The sequence below is a fragment of the Copadichromis virginalis genome, linkage group LG7, assembly GCF_057382275.1.
Source record: "Copadichromis virginalis isolate Kocher_CV1m ecotype Utaka linkage group LG7, C_Virginalis_male_GT1.1, whole genome shotgun sequence".
NCBI lineage: Eukaryota > Metazoa > Chordata > Actinopteri > Cichliformes > Cichlidae > Copadichromis > Copadichromis virginalis.
In genome coordinates, this window is record NC_140624.1 from 35372301 (window position 1) to 35393835 (window position 21535).

General features: G+C 41.3%; 1 protein-coding gene across 2 annotated transcripts in view; it reads left to right on the top strand.

Annotated features, from left to right (window-relative positions):
* Positions 1 to 21535, top strand: part of cacna1bb (calcium channel, voltage-dependent, N type, alpha 1B subunit, b) — a 221111-nt gene that overhangs the window by 59554 nt on the left and 140022 nt on the right. For both annotated transcript variants that reach the window (XM_085463201.1, XM_085463200.1), the window contains exons 3-4: positions 11756 to 11847; positions 14847 to 14999. In XM_085463201.1, the coding sequence (XP_085319327.1) occupies positions 11756 to 11847; positions 14847 to 14999 (245 nt within the window). The remainder of the gene's footprint in view (positions 1 to 11755; positions 11848 to 14846; positions 15000 to 21535) is intronic.

A 21535-nucleotide genomic window follows, 5' to 3' on the forward strand; every position in this document is an offset into this window, starting at 1 on the left:
CATAAGGGCTTTTGAATTTAATCTAATTTTATATTCGCATTATGAAAATAAAACAAGCGAGTCAAAAAAATTGCTGTGCTGCATTCCTTTAGCAATGGCGCTCTTCTTTTATCTGTTGTTATAAAGCCCCAACAGACTGAGACCAGCTTATTTGAGCTTAAGCCAAGATGATCGAAAGAGAGATTTTGGTCAACAACAAATGTAAAACTGATTCACCTGGTTGGATTCCAGCAAGGAAGAACAGATTTGATCTTCATCAGGTTTTAAAAATAACTATCTTTTTAAACAACTGCCGTCCTATTACTGAGAAAAATAACAGCATGTTCACCAGATAATCAAAAGTGGGAGGCAGTTGGGATGAAAGGAGAAACACCTGTAAAAAACATTTAATTAGAATGGGGAAGATGGATTTCCACATTACTAGACATGACAACGTATCATTAATTGCCAATGTCTGATAATAAAGCCAACAGATGCTGACAGAAGTCTGCATAGAAAAAAAGGGAAAATAGACGCTGACTTATCAGAGTAAGCAAACAGCAGAGTGATGCTTACTGCACTTTAGTGATTAGACCAGAGACTCCTACACTTAATGAAGACGTCCTGATAATAAATGCTGACACGAGAAATTAAATTTGGGATTAATGGCCTTGAATGTTCTTTCTCCAGAGTATTTCAGTGAACTACTATTGCCTTAAACCCTTCTGGTCCTCTACATGACACAAGCGACCTGTGGATCCTACTGTCCTCTGTCCCATCCTGTGGATCAACCACAGGCTTACCATTTTAATCTGTCTTAACCCTCTCAGGCTCATTTTAAACTTTTAGTTGCTAATGCACAACCAAGTCCTGCAGTGGTACTTCTGAGTAAAAGAAACTCATAAAATATGTATGTGGGGTAATCAGGTTGTTAGTTTTTAACTGTTGCAAATTGGCAACGCCTGCCTTGAGAGGGTTAATGTTTATACTCTGCTTTTGTTCACTTATATCAAGTGCAGTAATCAGTATAGTTTTATCCCAAGCAATGAGAAAAGAATGGCTTTTTACAAGCCTGAAGCAAGTCTCAGTTCTTCAGAGCCAATTAGCAATGCCTGCAGGCAGTGGCGGTCCTAGCCTGTTTGGCGCCCTGGGTGAACAGGCTAGGCCTGTTTCAGTATCTTCAGTCTTCAGTGGACACTCCATTTCTGGCACAAAAACACCTGTAAAAGATGATCGATTTAGGAGGTGACCCGACAACTTCGGGTCACCTCGAAGCCCTCTTGCCCCCCCCCCACACACACACAACAGATTAAGGACTGTACATTAACATAAAACTGTTGTACACACACACACACACACACACATGAAGAGAGAGAGAGTATGTATAGTATGCAAACGGCTACCAAACAGCCATCATAATTTGTCATACAATGAGAACAGGACAAATCAACACTTGACAATGACTAATTAATATTAAAATCTGTGACATAATGTATTGTTTGGAGTTTAGTCTGTTACTGTTACTATTTTTACCATTTCTTCTTGGAGCAACTGTAATCCACATAATTTCCTTAGGGATTAATAAAGTATTCTGATTCTGATTGTTTCAGGATGACCTGCCATTATCCAATCACACATCTGCTTACCTGCATCTTTTGCTCGTTTCTCCTCCTCTTCTTTTCTATTTTTTCTAAACTGAGCACCTGATGGCTTTGAACTTTTCTTGTCCATCTTCCATTGGTTTGAATTTTGCACGCCAGTATGAACACAAATCCCCCAACTCGAGGATCGCCACAACTTAACCTGATAGACCTACACCTTAGTTCACAGATTCACTTTGTCTAGGGTGTATTTCTGGGATTTCACACAACCCAGGATTCAAATCATGAATACATAATGGGCTTGGATTTATAAATGAAATGTGATTTGGAAGCAGCTGCCCCCCTCCCCTTTTGACGGATTGTGTGAGACTTTAAATCATCAAACTGTAAATTTTAAATTGTTATTGATCCCTTTACCCCGAGTCCTAAACTGTATATTTATTTTCTTACTCTTGTTATATATATTGTTTGTTTCCTTGCACTGCTGTAACTGGAGCCTCGTCGTCTCGTCTCTCTGTATATTGGACTGTATGTAGCGGAGATGACAATAAAGTTTACTTTGACTTCAGCAGCGAGCAGGCGCACCGAGGGCTCTCGCGCTCACTTTTCGCGTACAGAATTCCGAAAAAACATCGGTGCAAATTATAAGTCTGTATTATAATGTCTGGTGTTTTCGTGTTTGTTGTTTTGTTTTTATTTTGTTTTATTTGGCGAGTTGGTTATTAGATGCTGCTCCAGCCAGCCAGAGAATCCCCCGCCGCCCCGCCCTCTCCTCTCTGTGCCGCAAGCAGCAGGCGCACCTTGCAAACGGAAGGCGCCCTTACTCCCAGCAAATGGGCGATAGAAAACCGATCGGTGCCTGTACCATTCCCAGTATGCGCTGGCTGACGTCGGGGCAGCATGAGTACGAGCATTTTTTTTTTGCCGATGCCCGTGATGCCACTCCCCACCACGATGCCGCCCCGGCAACCGCCCGTATCTAAAACCGCTACTGCCTGCAGGCAGTTATTTTTGAAGTTCCTGACTGAGTGAAATTGGAGAGCGCATCAGTTTCAATGGTCACAAGGACATAAAACTTGCCTTTGTAGTATTTCTAATAAAAACTGCTTGAAAATTGCCCCAAAATAAGTTTTAAAAAGCTTTTTTCCTTTCCTGTGCCAGTGCAAAGTTGTGGCTCAGTTCAGAGTGCCATTTTGATCAACATCTATGGCTCCTCCCACCAGAGCTCTGAAAACATGCTGCCCTCATTCACCTCACAGATGCAGTAAGCCACAAAAAAAGTACACCAATCTACATCTTTCCTGCAATATTGAGTGGAGAGGGAGATGCCTGCCACAGGAGCTAAAACTATTGTGAATCTCTTTAGTACTGAAAGCTTTGAAGGCCATGCGCAGAGGCCATATGAACTGCCCACAGTGGTAGCACTGCGGTAAAGATTAATGCGTTAACCCAGGAGAATACAGCCACACGCTAACGAGCAGGCATTGCATGGAAAAGATTCACTGTTTGCTTCTTGTGAGGCAGAGAAGCAAACAGAGAGACAGGCTGTGAGGCAGACAGTCAGTGACCAGCTGACACAGACAGCTCGCACAGACAGGCAGCAGTTATTCAGTCAGGTTGTCAGCACCATGTTCTCTTGTCTGTCCTCAGAGAGCTCCGTCTCTTCTTACCGGCATGTGTGAAAAACTCAATCACAGCCCCCGGCGCCCAGCTGGGCAGGGTCGCAGTAATTAAACTACATCAGTCAGCCTCACAGGAATCTGCCTTTCTCCATTTTTTCCCCCCACTTCTTTTTCTCAGCTGCATCGTTCTGAGTCCTCCTCTGTGTTTTTTGTATCTTTCCTTAAAGGAATAGCTACACATTTTGAAACGTAAATTTGCTTCTGTTATTAAAACGGTAATGATTGAACTTCAGAGGTGTTTTAGAGCTGCTAACGGGGGTAATGTACATACAAGAGAATGTAAAAAGCTCCTTTGATACTGGGTCAAACCAACACCTTCATCCACTTGAGGACTGTAATTCTACTACTTTGATCTCCACCAAATCTCAAAGAAAAATGCCAAGTTGTGCTTATTGTTCTTTAGTTCCTTAGACAACCCAAATGACTGATTTATTAAGGGATCAAAAAACAGTTTGGCATCTATGCTACAAGCTCATCACTACAAATGCAACACACATACAATTGAGCAGTTTGGAGTTGATACTATATGTTGATCACTGCATGAAAAAATCAACCATGCCTTCCACGTGACGCCCTGAGAATCAGTTGATTTTTATTATCCAGCATTTTTGAGCCTCCATAACTTCATAATTACAAAAGATATCCACATGAAATGTCCAGCCAGCATACATTTTCTTTCACTCATTCATACCAGGGTTGCAGAGAGACATGTTGATGTAATCATATCAGTCCAAGTGTGACAATCTAAATCTAAAAAAATCTTGGTTTTGGCTTTAGTTGTTTTTTAAACTTTGAGCATCAATATAATGTGACATATCATAATCTCAATAGCGAAGTTGTAACAGTTTAATGCCTGTGACTTAGAGAAGAAGACATAAACATTGGTAAAATGCACATTTTATCTTCTTGTTGTTTTGGTTCTTCCATATAGGGTTTGCCACAGAGGACTATCTGCTCCAATGTCACCCTATCCCTAGTGTCTTCCCCTGTCACACCAACCATCTCCCACTTCACTACATCCACGAATGTTCTCTGTGTTTCCCTTCCAGACTTCATATTGAATATTCTTTGTAGCCTTGGGGGAAAAAATCTTTCCACTTTGAAAACACAAACAGAGTTTATTACAGAGAGCACAAATATTCAACTCAGCCCTAGATTACAATTGTGCTTGTTTTCAATAGATCCACAAACGCTATAGTACATAAAAAGCACTAACATGTGCATAAGACACAGTGCTGGTGACGGTGTCTGCTTCAAGTACTTCAGACGCTTCACTCTTTAATCAGAAGATGCTGAAAGTAGCTGCGGTGAAACCACAGCAACGAACAAAAAAAAAGGCTTAAAACCTCAATAGAGTTGCATATATAGATGCCAACTGTGTCACTCTGAGGAGCATTTTTCACATTACATAAGTTCTAGATCTTATATTTGGGTAAGCTCTTATAATTAACATTTAATGCAGTGTTAGGAATTTCTTTTTTTTTGCTAGTAACGTCATCCATGTTCATCATTAGCCACTTCACTTTTCCATTCTTGGTTATGAAAGTCTGGCCATCGCCCTGTGTGGAGGGAAGTTTAAGTCACTTCTGAAAGCATGTCAATTAATCAGGATGGGAACTTGATTGTCAATAACACAGTTTCCTTTCTTTTCTTTTCTTTTCTTTTTTTTGCATTTAGAACAAAAAATAATGGACAGCTAAATGAAGCAAAGTTTCATTCTGCGGATTTTGATGGGCAGCATGAATCACTCTTATCTATTTTTTCTGCCATTGTTTCTTCAGTGTTGAAGTAGTTCCTGTGCTATTCATAATCCAATCATAAAGGCTGAATCACATCTGTATATTTGATGAACTAAACAGGAAGTGAACCTTTATTGGGTTCATCTGAATGTATGCAGTTATGTAGAAATCTTCTTGTATTCTGTGCTTTTTCATGCTCATGTCCTTTTTTTTTTCTTTATCAGTCTGCTCCTGCATGAACATACTTTTGTACGTCTGTCTAACAATAGGGAGGAAAGTGGCATATCGCTGTGTAAGCGACTGACAGACGATAGCATCACCTTCTGCATATCCTGTGCTGGTGTCTGGCGCCGGCATGGATATATTGTGGAAATGATAAAGTGATATTAAAACTCTTCTTTGTCAACCTGCTCCCTGCCCGACCGTCTGTCTACACAATCATCAGATAGATCCTTCACAAGAAATGTGCACCCACATACACACACCTGTTTGCAACAGACCAAAGTGAAGTATTGACTGTGATTAAAAAAAGAAATAGCACAGAGGGTGATTCATGTTTTCATAGGCCCTTTTATTCTGTTGCTCTCATAGACAGTAGGAAAGAGGAAGCTTCCAGGTCTGAAAAGTGTGCAACGTGCATGCTTTGTAATTCCCAGGAGGGGGCGACTCAATTAGAAAACTGCTACTGAGCCTGCACTTAGATCCAGCTCTAACTCATTACATCCAGAATCAAAACATCACGACAGTGACAGGAGAAACAGTTAGCTCGAGGGTAACGCTAACCAGCTGGTGATAACACACAGACTACACCCATCTTCTATACAGTCTATGATTTCTCCAGGTCACAGTGACATATGCTGAATAAACAATTCTTGCATGTGCAGATTGTGCTCAGTAGCACTTCCAACCTTAAATTATTGCTGAAAATCAGCAAAAATCAACTCTTGTACTTTATAAAAAGGTATAACTCTTTCGCGTGCAGTCAGGGAGAAGCATCATTCTCTTACTTTAGTGGAGATGTGGACTAGTGACATGTTCTAGGTGTACCCCACTTCTCTCCTTCTGCAAACCTAAATTGGATAGGTGACTAAGAATATGAATGGATAAATGAGCATACATTTGTCCATACGCAGCTCTGTAAGTGGCTGTGGAAGTTCAGATTTATGACTGTTAATACCAAAGAAAGCGAACATTAGTGTCTGGGAATCCTTGCCTTGATATTTTCTCTGCAGTTGGGTGAATGACAAGCATTTCCCTTGGAGGTTCTGGGTGTTATGAAAGAGCATTTCAGGTTTCAGAGCTTGTAGTTACCACGCAGCAATGGTAGTGCTAGGTGTAGTAGGAGTCACGGAGAGGCCTGTTGTGGAGTATTTTAAACTACAAACAAATGTCAAGAAACTTTTGGTTTATCATTAAACACACAGGAAATTAAAATGTATTAATACATAACTTAGGGTCGACTCTGCTTTTAGATGTATTACCAGCTGCTGTAAATCGCTCCTTGGTTGTTTCTTCATTTAAATGTTATCCTTGTTTCCCGGCTCAGACGTGGGATTTTAATCCTCTTTTGTCACAGTTAAAAACCTGATCTTATCTAGGTCTAAACACTGTTCCACCTGGGCTTCCTCTTTGATGTGTGACAGTCATTAGTGCAATGGGAGTTGACTAAAGATGATTCTGACTTCAGTAAAGTGCTGAAAACTGAAGAACTAGAACGAGTTGCAAGAGAAATCTGAGCTGTCAGAGTCAGGATTATGTTACAGCGTGTGCACTGTATGTTTCTGTTTTTGGACTACCCCATTATATATTGTTACAGCCATTGGACCACACATAACATCTAACAACTGATCTGATATCAAATCATAATATTAGCAACTCTTACACATATATATGGCTTTTTAGGCCTTTACTTATTTGGGTGGCTGTAAGGGCTTACACAATGCATTTCATCTTCTTCCACTAGATAAGGAAGAAATATTTCAGACTTTGAAGCTTTTTAAGATGGCGAGCACAGTGGATACCGAGGGCCACAGAAGAAACTAGTTACACCATCCAAATCTGGACAAAATAAGGTTGTTTTTTTCAACCTGGAAGCCTTTAATTTGAAATTCAAATAGATTTATGTCAACTTTAGGCCTAGGGCGCCTGGGCATGAGTACTGTACGTTGATGTGTTAGTACAACGGAAATAAACAGGATTTGTGTGCGTGCTTATTTCTTAAGAGAAGTGCGAGTACATTTATGAATGCATGCGCTGTTGTGTGGCTGTTCCTGTTGTGTTGTGTTTAGAAGCTTTTGCTACACTATTCCTACACAGTCCTCACCACTGTGTTATCTTTAACTCATCCCTCAACTGTGATCTCTCACTTTGTGCTTCCTTTTTTGTCACTTAAAAAAAAGAAACTGAAAGATGAAATTATAGTATGAGAAATAAAATGTACCGCATATGAAAAAGTAAATGATAATATTTGTGAATACGTCCCAGGCATAGAATTTGAACAAAGCCTGTTCGTAAAATGTGCTATTACTACTATGCCCTTCCTTATTTTCTGTCATATATACGGCTACATTGGTGGGCGCTCATATTAAACAAGGACAAAAGTACTTCCTGTAAGCCAAAAACTCTTTAAACCAGGTGTCTCAAACCTAAATGAGCTATGGACCACTGCTGGCACTGTCATCACATTAGAGGGCCACTTTAGTGTTCAGGTAGTATGAAAAAAACAAACAGGAAAACACCCACAAATATTTCCAAAAAGTAGAGTTGTGTTTGTTTTTTAAAATTTCAGATCTTATATAACAAGACAAAACTGCAAACTATCTGAAGCCTTTTGGTGAACTACCAAATAAACAAATTGGGACTCTCTTTCTGGCCAGACATGCTATAATTTTATTCCTTTTTAACAAAATAAAAATGCAAACATAAGTGTACACATTCGTTTTTGACTGCTAGTGAAAATTGTTTTCCTTACAAATAAGTCTCTCACTGAAGAAACACAGCCAATCCCTCAACGTGTTTGTGCTTTCTGCTCATATTGCTCGTAATGTTTTGCTTTTTAAAGAACTTATTTTAACATTGCACGCAGCAACAAACAAATCCTCCCTAACAAAAAAAGTAACTTCATGGGCCACTTCTTCACATCAAGTAGGGGTTACGTGGGCGTGGGCCGCAATAGCCCCCCAGGCTACAAGTTTGAGACCCCTGCTTTAAACACTCAGTTTTAGAGTGTTTTGTCTACTTTTGGCTCAGTATGGCCTCAATAACAGCAGAGCTTCATAATATTATAATCTCAGGCACACAAGAGAAGCCCCACCCACCTGTTGTTCAAACCTTTTGGTTGCAAAGGGTAATCAATTAGGTGAAAGTTGGCCTGAATTGGCTGAATCTGCACTAAAACCCAGTATAAGGCAAACTCGAATTATTTTGAGCTGTGAATCATGCAAAGCTACACAGATAGAGTCCGATAATGAGAAATAGTTGTAATTTATCATAAAATGGCCCTTTTAAATGAAATAATATATTCTATACTACAGCGCTAGGACGGTCACCTTTATCCCAGCAGACTGATTTTGACCCATAACGCGAATATCATAAAGCATAGATTTGCCTTATTTGTTATCATGCCAACGGGTAACCAGGGAGCAGTGTTGGGTAAGTTACTTTAAAATAGTAACTTAGTTACATTACTAGTTACGTCTCTCAAAAGTAACTCAGTTACTTCAAGTTACTCATTACTTTCAAAGTAACTAGTTACTAGGGAAAGTAACTTTGGTTTTACTCAGAATTCTCTTGTTAATGTGTTTCTTCCATAACTTTGCCAGTCTTCTAGCTTGCTTACTTGCCACAAGTGCACTGTGCCACCTACCAATAGAAAAGAAAAGATAATGTGCATATTTCCACGAGAGAAATCCCACGCCTGGACCGTCATTGACTGCTGCCATGATTCTAGCCTACGTCACAGCGTCATGTGCGCCTTTTACATCCAACACAAAAACTGCAGTCGTGGTGCTTTCGATTGTACTCAGAACTCAGAAATTCTGCCTTCTGAATAGGAAGATGTAGGTAACACCAGACTGCAGATGAGCTGCATACAGGGCTGGATTGGGACAGAAAATCGTCCCGGGCATTTTGACTAGAGACCGGCCCACCATTATAGGAAAAATCATAAAGCCTTTGAATGAAAATAAACACTGTTGTGATAGTGATGTACACTCTTTTGATGGTATATATGCATCAATCTATCAATCGTTTGTTGTAAGATTCAGATAATTATTTTTTTAAAAGCTAGACATTTTAAATGAGAAGAAAGAAAAGTATTTCTTTGTGCCCCCCTCTCCCTGTTAATGCCCTACATGCCCCCCTGGCAACACTTTGCTAGACCCGCCCCTGCACAGTTACCAGCTGTCAGCTACTTAGAAAAGGATCCTGGTGTTATTTGTCTCTCAGAAACAGTTCATAACTTCTCTTCAACTCATTCATGTCACCTAAAAGGTAAACCTGTTTCTCCATCACCTGTTCAGCTCTGATGATTCAGTAAGGACATCTCCTGGTTTCATCCTCATGTTTCCCTCTCACCAGATAACCAAACCGACATCATGACCAGCAGCTTTACAGCTGTGGCTCCAGCAAACATCAGCTGATACTAGAAATTAATAATAAATAAATTCTAACAACAGCTGATCAAACGTGCTGCTGTTGTTTAGCGCGACATCCGCTGGTTTCCTCTTTCGGCGCAAAGTGAGCGATAGACAAACAAGAGAGCCGATCAGCTGATCATTGATCAGTTTCATGATTGAAGTAGAAACGTGAGAGGGAGGGGGGGAGGATGAGAGAAGAAGAGGCAGCTGTGCAGCAAAGACACAGAATAACTCCAGCTTTGTGTCTTTTTCATTGTAGCTGAATTACGGGACAAACTGTTCCTTTTCACCTCAATAAGAAACGCGTAATATTTTCTCTGAATACCAGACGGGACGGTTGGCAACTCTAATAACTTATGAACAAAATAAAGTTCAACATCATTAACTTCATAGCACCACCCAGCTGTATAGAAACTCCGTCATGCTAGCTAGCACGCGGTATGGAAAAAGTCAGAATAACGAAAATAAACTCCACCTAAACTCGGTTTATATCTGACCCAGAGAGACTGCAGGTCATAACTTCTTACCTGAGGTTCAGTTCACACTTGGACCGGCGGCCGCCTCGGGTCTTTTTTCCTTCTGCGTCCCTTTTCCTTCATCCACCTGCTGGCCTCCACCACTTGCTAATGTTACTTAATCTGTGGAAGCTCCGCGATAGCCACCACACGAAGTAACGACCCTATCTAAATCCCAGTAACGACTAACGCGTTCCTGATTTTGGCATAATAACTAGTTACCGTGCTCGTTACCACAATAATAACGTAGTTACTGTAACGCGTTACTTAATAACGCGTTAGTCCCAACACTGCCAGGGAGTGATAAATGACCTTTCTTCTTGTCTGCTACTCTCTCTCACTTTCTGTGTGTGTGTGTGTGTGTGTGTGTGTGTGTGTGTGTGTGTGTGTGTGTGTAGGTGTGTGTGTGTAGGTGTGTGCGTGTGTGTGTGAGTATGTTGCACACTTACATGAAGAAGATTTCCTCAGTCGTGAGTATATTCTGCCTTCAACATAAAAGCTATTGCACTCTTGAGGTTTTTGGGGCTGCTCTGTGGCTCCCAACAGTACTTAACTGAGAGACTTAAAAAACACACCCATTTGGGATGTTAAAAATATTAATTATTCTCAAATGTGGTTAAAAATAACTCTTTCTTATGAACAAAGCAAACGTGTGGGTTTCATTTCAAAGTTAAATGGGGCACATTGTAGTGTATCTGTCACAGAGGAAGATTTTTTGTATGGTTAGTGTTGAAAAAAAAGTCCCACATTGAACAACTGAATGGAAACATGTCAGATATCGAGATAATTGCCTTTCGCTCAGTAGTTACTTTCATTTTTACTTGAAGTTTGCACTGCTAGACTAATACCAACCTGCCAGTCTCCCCAAAATATTATATTGAAGACATATACACAAAGAGAAAAAAAGATGGCAACATATTCATAGGTGGATGGTAACATGCAACTGTCTACTTCATCTTGGTGCCTGTCCTGCACTCAGTGACAAATAAAGTCTAGCAAGGTATTTTTATGGGGTGGCTGTATTTCATAATGTAGAGCAGGTCATATACTAATTGAAATGTTGGTGGTGCAATCCCTGGCTGCTCTAATCTGTGTGCCATCGAATTCTTGGGCAAGATACTGAACGCCAAGTTGCTCTTTGGTACGTTGGTACAAAAGCGTGTATGTGTGTGAGTGAGGCACGTTGTATAAAATGCTACTATTATGAGAACCAGTCCAAAGTGGGAAATGTAAAGGAATATCTTTGTTCACATTCACATATATGTTTTTACAGTAATTCTTATTTTCATCTTCCTCTCTCTCTCACACTCACTCGTGCTCTCTCTTTAGCCTACAGCATGTGTTTCTTATGTGTGTGTTTCACTGGAGCACTTAGGTCTTTCGTTCTGTGTACAGCTTGTAATGAGGGCTGGCAGCTGTGGTTCACTAGCAAGGATGCGCGCACACACACACACACACACACACACACACACACACACACACACACACGAAAAAATTCACTAAGCTTTTCTAGAGTATATTCCTTGTAGATAAAAGCATACATTTATGTATTTCTGACTTTTAATGGGCTTATTTCTTGTCTTTGTTTGCATCTGCATACAGAATCTTGGCCACGGTGGGTTCAGACTTTGACCTGAGAACGCTACGAGCGGTGAGAGTGCTGAGACCCCTGAAGCTGGTGTCAGGAATCCCCAGTAAGTTTATATAGGTAGCGTTTTAGATCAGTAAAGCTGAACTTTCAAGATTAAAGTCTATTTTGTGAAAACAGTCAAAATGTGATGCCAACCATGGCAGTTTGTCTTGATACAACAACTGTAATCTCAACATTTAAACTTTTTTCCCAAAATAGATATTTCACTTTGACCTAGAAATTTCGATTTTAATCTCAAAATTATCAATAATATATATTTTTTTCTTAATGTGGGCCTAATACTCTGCTGTAGCCATTACATTTAGAAGTAGAGAGTGATAGATGAAGTTAACGATAAATACAACTTGAAAAAACATAAAGGTTAGCCCAAGATGAATAGTTAAAATTGGTGACCAATGTGACACGATGGCGCCACAGTAGGCAGCCTGTTTCCTCAGCTCCCAGCTTTTTTCTTTCCTTTCTTTTTTTCTTGTGTTTTAAGCTTTTTTACCCGACACTCTTGGTCATCTTTTATTTGTTGTGCAACGGGACATGGACCCACAAATTTTCATGAGAGTAGTAGCATGTCTTCTACTCTTTTTGGGACTTTTTACCACCATTTCTGGAGAATCTGTAAGCCACCCCATTGTTTACAGTAGGGAACAGCTACTAGCACTGGGCAACAGGAAAGTACTCCCAGAGGAGCGACCCAAGATTCCAAGGAATTACGGCGTCGGAGGAGGGCAGGGCTGGAGTGAAGTACTTCCAACAAGATGGAAGAGCTAATTGCGCTAACCAGACTGCTGTACAAGCAGAGCAGCCTCCTCCTGTTCACTGAGACATGGCTCACGGACCACACGCCGGACTCTGTCATAACTCTGGATGGCTTTCAACTGGTTAGAGCGGACCAGAATGCAATGGAGAGTGGTAAGAGGAGAGGTGGGGCACTAGCAATGTACGTCAACGAGAGATGGTGTAACCCAGGACACATCACTGTGAAGGAACAGCGCTGTACTAAAGACATTGAACTATTGGCGGTTAGCGTCCGGCCATACCACCTGGCCAGGGAATTTTCACACGTTATTGTGCTGACTGTTTACATCCCACCCTCGGCCGACGCTACAGCAGCCTGTGAGTACATTCACTCCACCGTCTCTCAGCTACAGATGGCACATCTGCAGTCCCTCATTATTATCTCTGGGGACTTCAATCATGCCTCAATATCTGTCACATTGACTGCCATACAAGGGACAGCAAAACCCTGGATCTATTGTTTGCCAAAACAAAGCAGGCTTACAGCGCATCACCCCTCCCCCCGCTTGGCCACTCAGACCACAACCTGGTCATTCTCTACCCCACTTACACTCCTATGGTGAAAAGGAAACCCCCCACAAAGAAGGTGATAAAGGTGTGGTCTGAGGAATGCACTGAGGCCCTAAGAGACTGTTTTGAATGCACAGACTGGCAGGAACTCTGGAAGCCTCACGATGAGGGCATCGACGCCCTCACCCACTGCATCACGGACTACATTAATTTCTGTGTTGAGAACACTGTGCCTACCAAGAAGGTACAGTGTTTGCCATTGTCACCTGAGCTCTCCTCTCACCACAACCCTGCTTCACCCCTGTCCACACATCTACCCTCAACAGAGCCAGCCCCAACCCCCACTCCAGCCCAGCCTCACATCTACTTCACAGCTGATTAGGTGAGTAGTCAGCTCAAGAGGATGAAGGCAAGGAAGGCAGCAGGTCCGGATGGAATCTGCTCCAGACTGCTCAGGGACTGTGCAGACCAGCTCTGTCAGGTGGCCCTGTACATCTTCAACCTGAGCCTGGAGAGGGTTCCTGAACTGTGGAAGACTTCCTGTGTGGTTCTGGTGCCAAAAATCGCACAAGAAGCCCAACCACTTCAGGCCTGTTGCGTTGACTTCTCATCTGATGAAGACAATGGAAAGGCTCATCCTGCACCACCTTCGGCCACTGGTGGACTCAGCGATGGACCCCCTGCAGATCGCCTACTGTTCTGGAATTGGGGTGGAAGACGCTGTCATCTACCTGTTACACCTATCCCTCACCTAGAGCAGGTGGGGAGCACTGTGAGGATCATGTTTTTTGACTTCTCCAGTGCTTTCAACACCATCCAACCTGCACTACGGAGAGGGAAGCTGGAGGGAGCCACAGTAAGAAAACAGCTGACTGCATGGACCATCGACTACCTTACCGACAGACCACAGAATGTGAGGCTCCATGACTGTGTGTCTGAGGTGGTAATCTACAGCACGGGGGCACCACAGGGCACGATTCTCTCACCTTTCCTGTTCAGCCTTTACACTTCAGACTGCATGCTACCGTTGTATATAGTGTATTATCTTACTTTTTTTCATTGGTTGTACTTATTTGTATTTTTGTATTTCCTTCTGATATCTGTACCTGAGCTGAGGTAATGCAAAAATTTCCCCGTCGTGGGATCAATAAAGTCTTATCTTATCTTATCTTATCTTAAATAAACACATGTTAAATTAAGTAGTAGCTAAATGTAGTGAACGAATGGGTAACATAAAGCAAGATAGCAGTTAATTAAAAGCAATGTGATAAATGTAATGCAACCAGTAAATGCAAATGCTAAAGCAGCCGAGATCCAATTCTTCTTGGAAAGTTGGCTTAGTTCCTGACCATTTTCTTCTTATGAATACTTAATTTTCCAAGCAAAAGCAATTGTATGATATACAGCATGTTGCTTTTATTCAAATTTATATTTAATTTATTTATACATTTTATCATAAATACTTATTTTACCGACTGCAAGTAGGTTATTTTGTCATTATTTGTCAGTTTTAACTGTGACTGTAACTTTGTTACACACGTCTATGCGCCTCCCTAATTTGTAATAAAATTGAATTTATTATGTATGTGTTTTCATAGCAGACACAAGCATACGTATCTGTATGTGCTTTAGTTTTTTGATATTCATGAAGTTTTCACTTTGCCTTTTAAGTTTTAAAATTCCAAGAAATTGGCAAATCCCTGCCTATAATCATTCTCCTCCTCTCCTCTTGTCTCTTAGGCCTCCAGGTGGTGTTGAAGTCTATAATGAAAGCCATGGTTCCACTTCTTCAGATTGGCTTGCTGCTGTTCTTCGCCATTGTTATGTTTGCCATCATTGGGGTGGAGTTTTACATGGGCAAATTCCACACCACCTGCTTCAAGAACGGCACTGGTGAGAGTGACAGCTTGTCTGTGGCGCATTTGTAGGACAACACTGCCTGATCAGCTTAGCTGCTGGAGCATTTATTTTCTTTTGTCTGTGTCCATGTATTTGTTAAATACGAGAACATATAATGCATTATTAAAGTAGGCATGCATAAATGATTATGTTGTATATGTACTCCTGCCACATGAATAGCTGCACGTTCACAGCGCTTGGAGGCAGTATGATAAACATCAATGTAGCAAACAAACCCACAGCACAGTTTTTGTCAGCTATTTTTCAAATCCTGATATTGATAGATGGCATTTTCACTGTCTTCAAGTTATGATTGATAGCTTTTGTAGTAACCCAATAGAGATATTTTAGCATTGGGCCTCTCGATCGAATGGAAACTCAGATGGGGTTAATGAGGTTGTTACTGCTTTCACCTTTCTCCTGCATCAGAAGTTTATTCTAGTGAGAAAAGCTTTTGCATTACATTTTTAAAGGTTTTATCTCAACAGATTTAATAATAATAATGGAATTTACCAATAGAAGCTGCAGCATGTCAGAATAAGAGCATTTTACCTTTCAGGAGGCCTTTGAATGCCATTGATTTTTGTATGAAACTCAGATCTTGAAAAAACAAATGTGTGATCAATCACAATGGGCATGAGGTCAGTGCTTTGTTTTTGTTTTGTTTTTTGTTTTTCTGAAAGACCTGTATAGTAAAGCAGTTAACGTGGAGGTATATTTCATCTCCAAACTTCAAATAGCTTCATTACCTTTTAAAAGAAATGATAACGCTGGAAAATAATTAATTTTATCAGTTAATTGTTTCAGAGGATGTTCCCTAAGGAAAATGAATAGCTTTTATGGTGGTGCACTATCACACAGTTCCTGTTAATAGGTAGTAAAAGTTTCTCTCTTTTTTTTAAAGTAACTGTCCTTAAATTAACTGAACATTTGTAGAATTAAATTAAAGATAGACGTACAATTATATAAATATGGAGATTAAAGTTTCCACCAATAAATTACTTCAGTTTTACCACGTGTGAGGATTCAGAGCATAACCTATTACATTCATTCCTAGTTTTTATATTTTCATTCTAGTAGAGCGGCTTTCATCATAATCCTCTTTTATGTCATACTGGGCCTTGCTGCAGTGCCTTCTGAGACCAAACTGTCTAAGACCAAAGCGCAAACTCTGGAGCTGAAAAATGAAACCGATGCTGAAATACCAAAAACTGCAGTTCTTCTAATGGCCACTTGAGGCAGACTCCAAACAGGAGTCATGTTAAAATGCTGTTAGTACCTAGGCTGTCTACCTTTAGAACAGGAACAAAAACAGAAGCTCTATTAATATTTTTCCACTATAAAAGATAGTAAAAGATATATACAGCGGGGGAAATAAGTATTTGACACATCAGCATTTTTATCAGTAAGGGGATTTCCAAGTGGACTATTGACACAACATTTCCACCAGATGTTGCCATCAAGCCAAATATTGAAGTCATACAATCAAATCAGAACATATAAGTATACAAGTTAAACCATAATAAATAAAGTGAAATGACACAGGGAATAAGTATTGAACACACTTTATTCAATACTTTGTAGAAAAGCCTTTGTTGGTGATTACAGCTTCTAGACGCCTCTTGTATGGATAGACCAGTCGTCTGCATTGCTCAGGAGTGATTCTGGCCCATTCTTCCACACAAACGGTCTTTAAATCTTGAAGGTTCCTTGGGCCTCTTTTATGAACTTTAATCTTCAGTTCTCTCCATAGATTTTCTATGGGATTTAGGTCAGGTGATTGACTGGGCCATTCAAGCAACTTGATTTTCTTTCTTTGAAACCACTTCATTGTTTCCTTGGCCTTGTGTTTGGGATCATTGTCTTGCTGAAATGTCCACCCTCTTTTCATTTTTAGCTTCCTGGTAGATGGCAGCAGATTTTTATCCAGAATGTCCCGGTACATCTCTCCATTCATCCTGCCTTCAATAATATGAAGTCTGCCAGTACCCCTTGCTGAAAAGCAGCCCCAAACCATGATGCTTCCACCCCCAAACTTGACTGTTGGTATGGTGTTCTTGGGGTGGTGAGCAGTGCCATTTCTTCTCCAAACATGGTGTGTAGAATGACTGCCAAAAAGTTCAATTTTGCTTTCATCTGACCATACTATAGTCGTCCAATAATCCACAGGCTTCTCCAAATGCTGTTGCGCAAATTTTAACCGAGCCTTGACATGCTTTTTGTTCAGCAATGGAGTCTTGCGTGGTGAGCGTGCATGGATGCCATGGCGGTTCAGTGCATTGCTTATAGTTTTCTTTGAAACAACAGTACCTGCTGATGCAAGGTCTTCCTGAAGTTCTGTCCGAGTGGTTCTTGGCTCTTGGAGAACCCTCCTGATTATTCTTTGGACTCCTCGGACAGGGATCTTGCGTGGAGCACCTGATCGTGGCAGGTTTATGGTGAACTGATGCACTTTCCATTTCCGGATAATGGCCCCCACAGTGCTCACAGGAACATTCAGCATTCTGGAAATGCACCTATAACCATTCCCATCAAAATGCTTTTCAACGATAAGATTACGAAGATCTTGAGAGAGTTCTTTGCTTTTACCCATCATGAAGTCTTTCCTGTGTGCCTTCTGGGTAATGAGGAGCCTTTATAGGCCATCAATTAGGACTAAAGCAGCTGATATCAATTGGTACTGATAGGGGACAGGATTTCTCTATCAATACTGACAGATTTCAGGTGATCTCCTGGCTTTCTATGTCATTTTGCCCCTTGTTATCTCCATGTATTCAATACTTATTCCCTGTGTCATTTCACTTTATTCATTGTGGTTTAACTTGTATACTTATATGTTCTGATTTGTTTGTATGACGTCAATATTTGGCTTGATGGCAACATCTGGTGGAAATGTTGTGTCAATGGTCCACTTGGAAATCCCCTTACTGATAAAAATGCTGATGTGTCAAATACTTATTTTCCCCGCTGTATATATATATATATATATATATATAAAAACACCCAGCACGCCCCTGCGGGCGGTTTATCCTTCAAGCTCGGGTCCTCTACCAGAGGCCTGGGAGCTTGAGGGTCCTGCGCAGTATCTTAGCTGTTCCCAGGACTGCGCTCTTCTGGACAGAGATCTCCGATGTTATTCCCGGGATCTGCTGGAGCCACTCGCCTAGCTTGGGAGTCACCGCACCTAGTGCTCCGATTACCACGGGGACCACCGTTACCTTCACCCTCCACATCCTCTCGAGCTCTTCTCTGAGCCCTTGGTATTTCTCCAGCTTCTCGTGTTCCTTCTTCCTGATATTGCTGTCATTCGGAACCGCTACATCGATCACTACGGCCGTCTTCTTCTGTTTGTCTACCACCACTATGTCCGGTTGGTTAGCCACCACCATTTTGTCCGTCTGTATCTGGAAGTCCCACAGGATCTTAGCTCGGTCATTCTCCACCACCCTTGGGGGCATCTCCCATTTTGACCTCGGGACTTCCAGGTTATACTCGGCACAGATGTTCCTGTACACTATGCCGGCCACTTGGTTATGGCGTTCCATGTATGCCTTGCCTGCTAGCATCTTGCACCCTGCTGTTATGTGCTGGATTGTCTCTGGGGCATCTTTACACAGCCTGCACCTGGGGTCTTGCCTGGTGTGATAGACCCCAGCCTCTATGGATCTTGTACTCAGAGCTTGTTCTTGTGCTGCCATGATTAGTGCCTCTGTGCTGTCTTTCAGTCCAGCTTTGTCCAGCCACTGGTAGGATTTCTGGATATCAGCCACCTCCTCTATCTGCCGGTGGTACATACCGTGCAGGGGCCTGTCCTTCCATGATGGTTCCTCGTCTCCCTCCTCTTTCTTGGGTTTCTGCTGCCTGAGGTATTCACTGAGCACTTGGTCAGTTGGGGCCATCTTCCCAATATATATATATATATATATATATATATATATATATATATATATTATATATTATGTCCAAAGAAATTTGAAACACAGTGTGTAAAATGGTCGTTTACATTGTGAAACGCTTAAGTATGAGACACCATAACCTTATTTTATGGCCCTTAAAATGAAACTAAAAGGGAAGGAGAAAAAAATGTAACAGGCTCTCCTGTGTATGAGTTAGCAGAGCAGCAAAACAATTTCTGATAAATTTAAGCCAGGCTACTATTATGAGGTTGTTATTATACTACAGTGCTCTAGTAATTATAGAAAACAGTCAGGTTGACTGGCTGAAATTACCCATTGTGTAATGCAGTGATAAAGTATTATGAGAAGGGTTATTTGCACATTGCTAGTATCGGATAGAGTGTGAAGGCTATTGTGAAGGTTATTGTTTTGGTTATTTGTAAAATATGTGTGCGTCTGACTATATGCATAAGCATACATGTGTATGTGTGTGTTTTACCCCTGCTTGTAAGGGTGTGAGCAGTTGTGACAGCTTGCTAATGTACAGCACATGTGTTCTTGAGTTATTTTGGTCACACGGACACAGCGGGGTTTGAGCTGTGCAGCATTGGTAACTTTCTGGATGGTTATGTTTTCTTCTTCTCTTGTGTGTGTGTGTGTGTGTGTGTGTGTGTGTGTGCGTATTAACGAGTGAGTCATAATGCTAGTTAAAGTCACAAGGACCTAGTGTATTACATGTGTTAGACCTTGACCTCAACCTCTGCAGGGCAGAAAAGAGGTTAATCTCTTTAAATCTGTCTTTTGATACTTTGCCTTTAGATCACAAACCATATTGGAATGTAGTTACCGTGACAATCACTCACTGGTTTTAGACTGTGCACTCTGAAGCCTCAATATTATTGTTTTACTGGCACCATGTTGGGTTTTTTGGAGTGACTATGAAGTGACCATATTTATAGTCTGATTTGTCATAACTTTTCCGTTTTGTGGTAAGCTTTTCTTTGGCTGTCACTTCTTCACCCTGACCTGTCTGATTTGGCTCAGCAGAACTGAAATATAAATCCTGCTCCTTTTACACACGCACTCACATAAGCTCAGCGATTCTCTGCGCAATCAACCTCTCACATGTTTAAGCTTGCTGCGGGAGATTTCACTTGTCATGTTTGCATAGTAAGCTAACGATTAATAAGACGATGTCAGAGGAATTGGTGCACAAATTATAATCACTCACAGATCAGTGCTGTCGCTCTCTATACACAGTTCGCGCGATTGCAAAGTGAAAGCAAAAAACAAGTGCAAATTCAAACGGGATTTCAATATGTCACATATTGACAGTGGCTCACCGATGCCAATGACATAATTACCCAGCTACATTTCCGAAAGAATGCAAAAGCATTGACATATATTTTTCCTTCCTACGATAGCCCGACGGGCAGGGAAGAGATAGATTTTGGTAACCTGACTGGATCTGATTGAGGAATCACTCATTTTTGGAAAAGAGAGTTTATTACAGAGAAATGGCTCTTTCCAAAATAAAAGCTATACTATCTGCTTCTTCTGGGCTATATTCTCAGCAGCATATTAAACATATCAGGTCCCCATAAGGAGATTCATGTGCTAACGGCTGTCTAAATGACTCGAGTAAAGTTTGTAGCATGCATGCTTGTTGTTTTTGTCTGCTTCCACTTGTCTTTGCACTAGGATGATGTCGGAGTAAATGTGCAGTCATATTCGTTGTGTTCCCACTAGTGCTGTCAGCGTAAATCTCGTTGAAATGACGTTAACGCCGCAACACGGCAAATCTTCGTTAACGAGCTACGGCGGATCGCCCCGTGCATGGGGCTGGACGGCCAACACGTTAACGAGCTAACTGCGCTAACACACTAGCTCCCACCCATGTAATTGAGCATTGCGTGGCACATCCAACATACTGTTTTACTTTAGTCCATGACTCGCTTACCTTCAGGGTCATACGTCACATGAAAACCAAAATAATTCCAAACGCCAGATCTGAATGAGGGTGGGGGAGGTCCATGTTGCAAGGAGAGCTTAACTTCTGTCTCGCTAGCTTGCCCTGCGCTCAGTGAATCTGCGTTCAACTACTCCGCCTAGGCTGCACTGTCGAGCACAGATCGACTGAGCGCTCAACACAGACAGCATCGTCAGAAGGAAAGTTGATAAAATAAATTAAAAATTTTGTATTGTTCGATACATATGCGTACCGAACCGAAAGCACTGTATCGAACGGTTCAATATCGATACGAGTATCGTTGCCCCCCTAATATATATATTAGGGGGGCAACGATACTCGTATATATACAGTGGGGCAAAAAAGTATTTAGTCAGCCACCGATTGTGCAAGTTCCCCCACTTAAAATGATGACAGAGGTCAGTAATTTGCACCAGAGGTACACTTCAACTGTGAGAGACAGAATGTGAAAACAAAATCCATGAATCCACATGGTAGGATTTGTAAAGAATTTATTCGTAAATCAGGGTGGAAAATAAGTATTTGGTCACCTCAAACAAGGAAAATCTCTGGCTCTCACAGACCTGTAACGTCTTCTGTAAGAAGCTTTTCTGTCCCCCACTCGTTACCTGTATGAATGGCACCTGTTTGAACTCATCATCTGT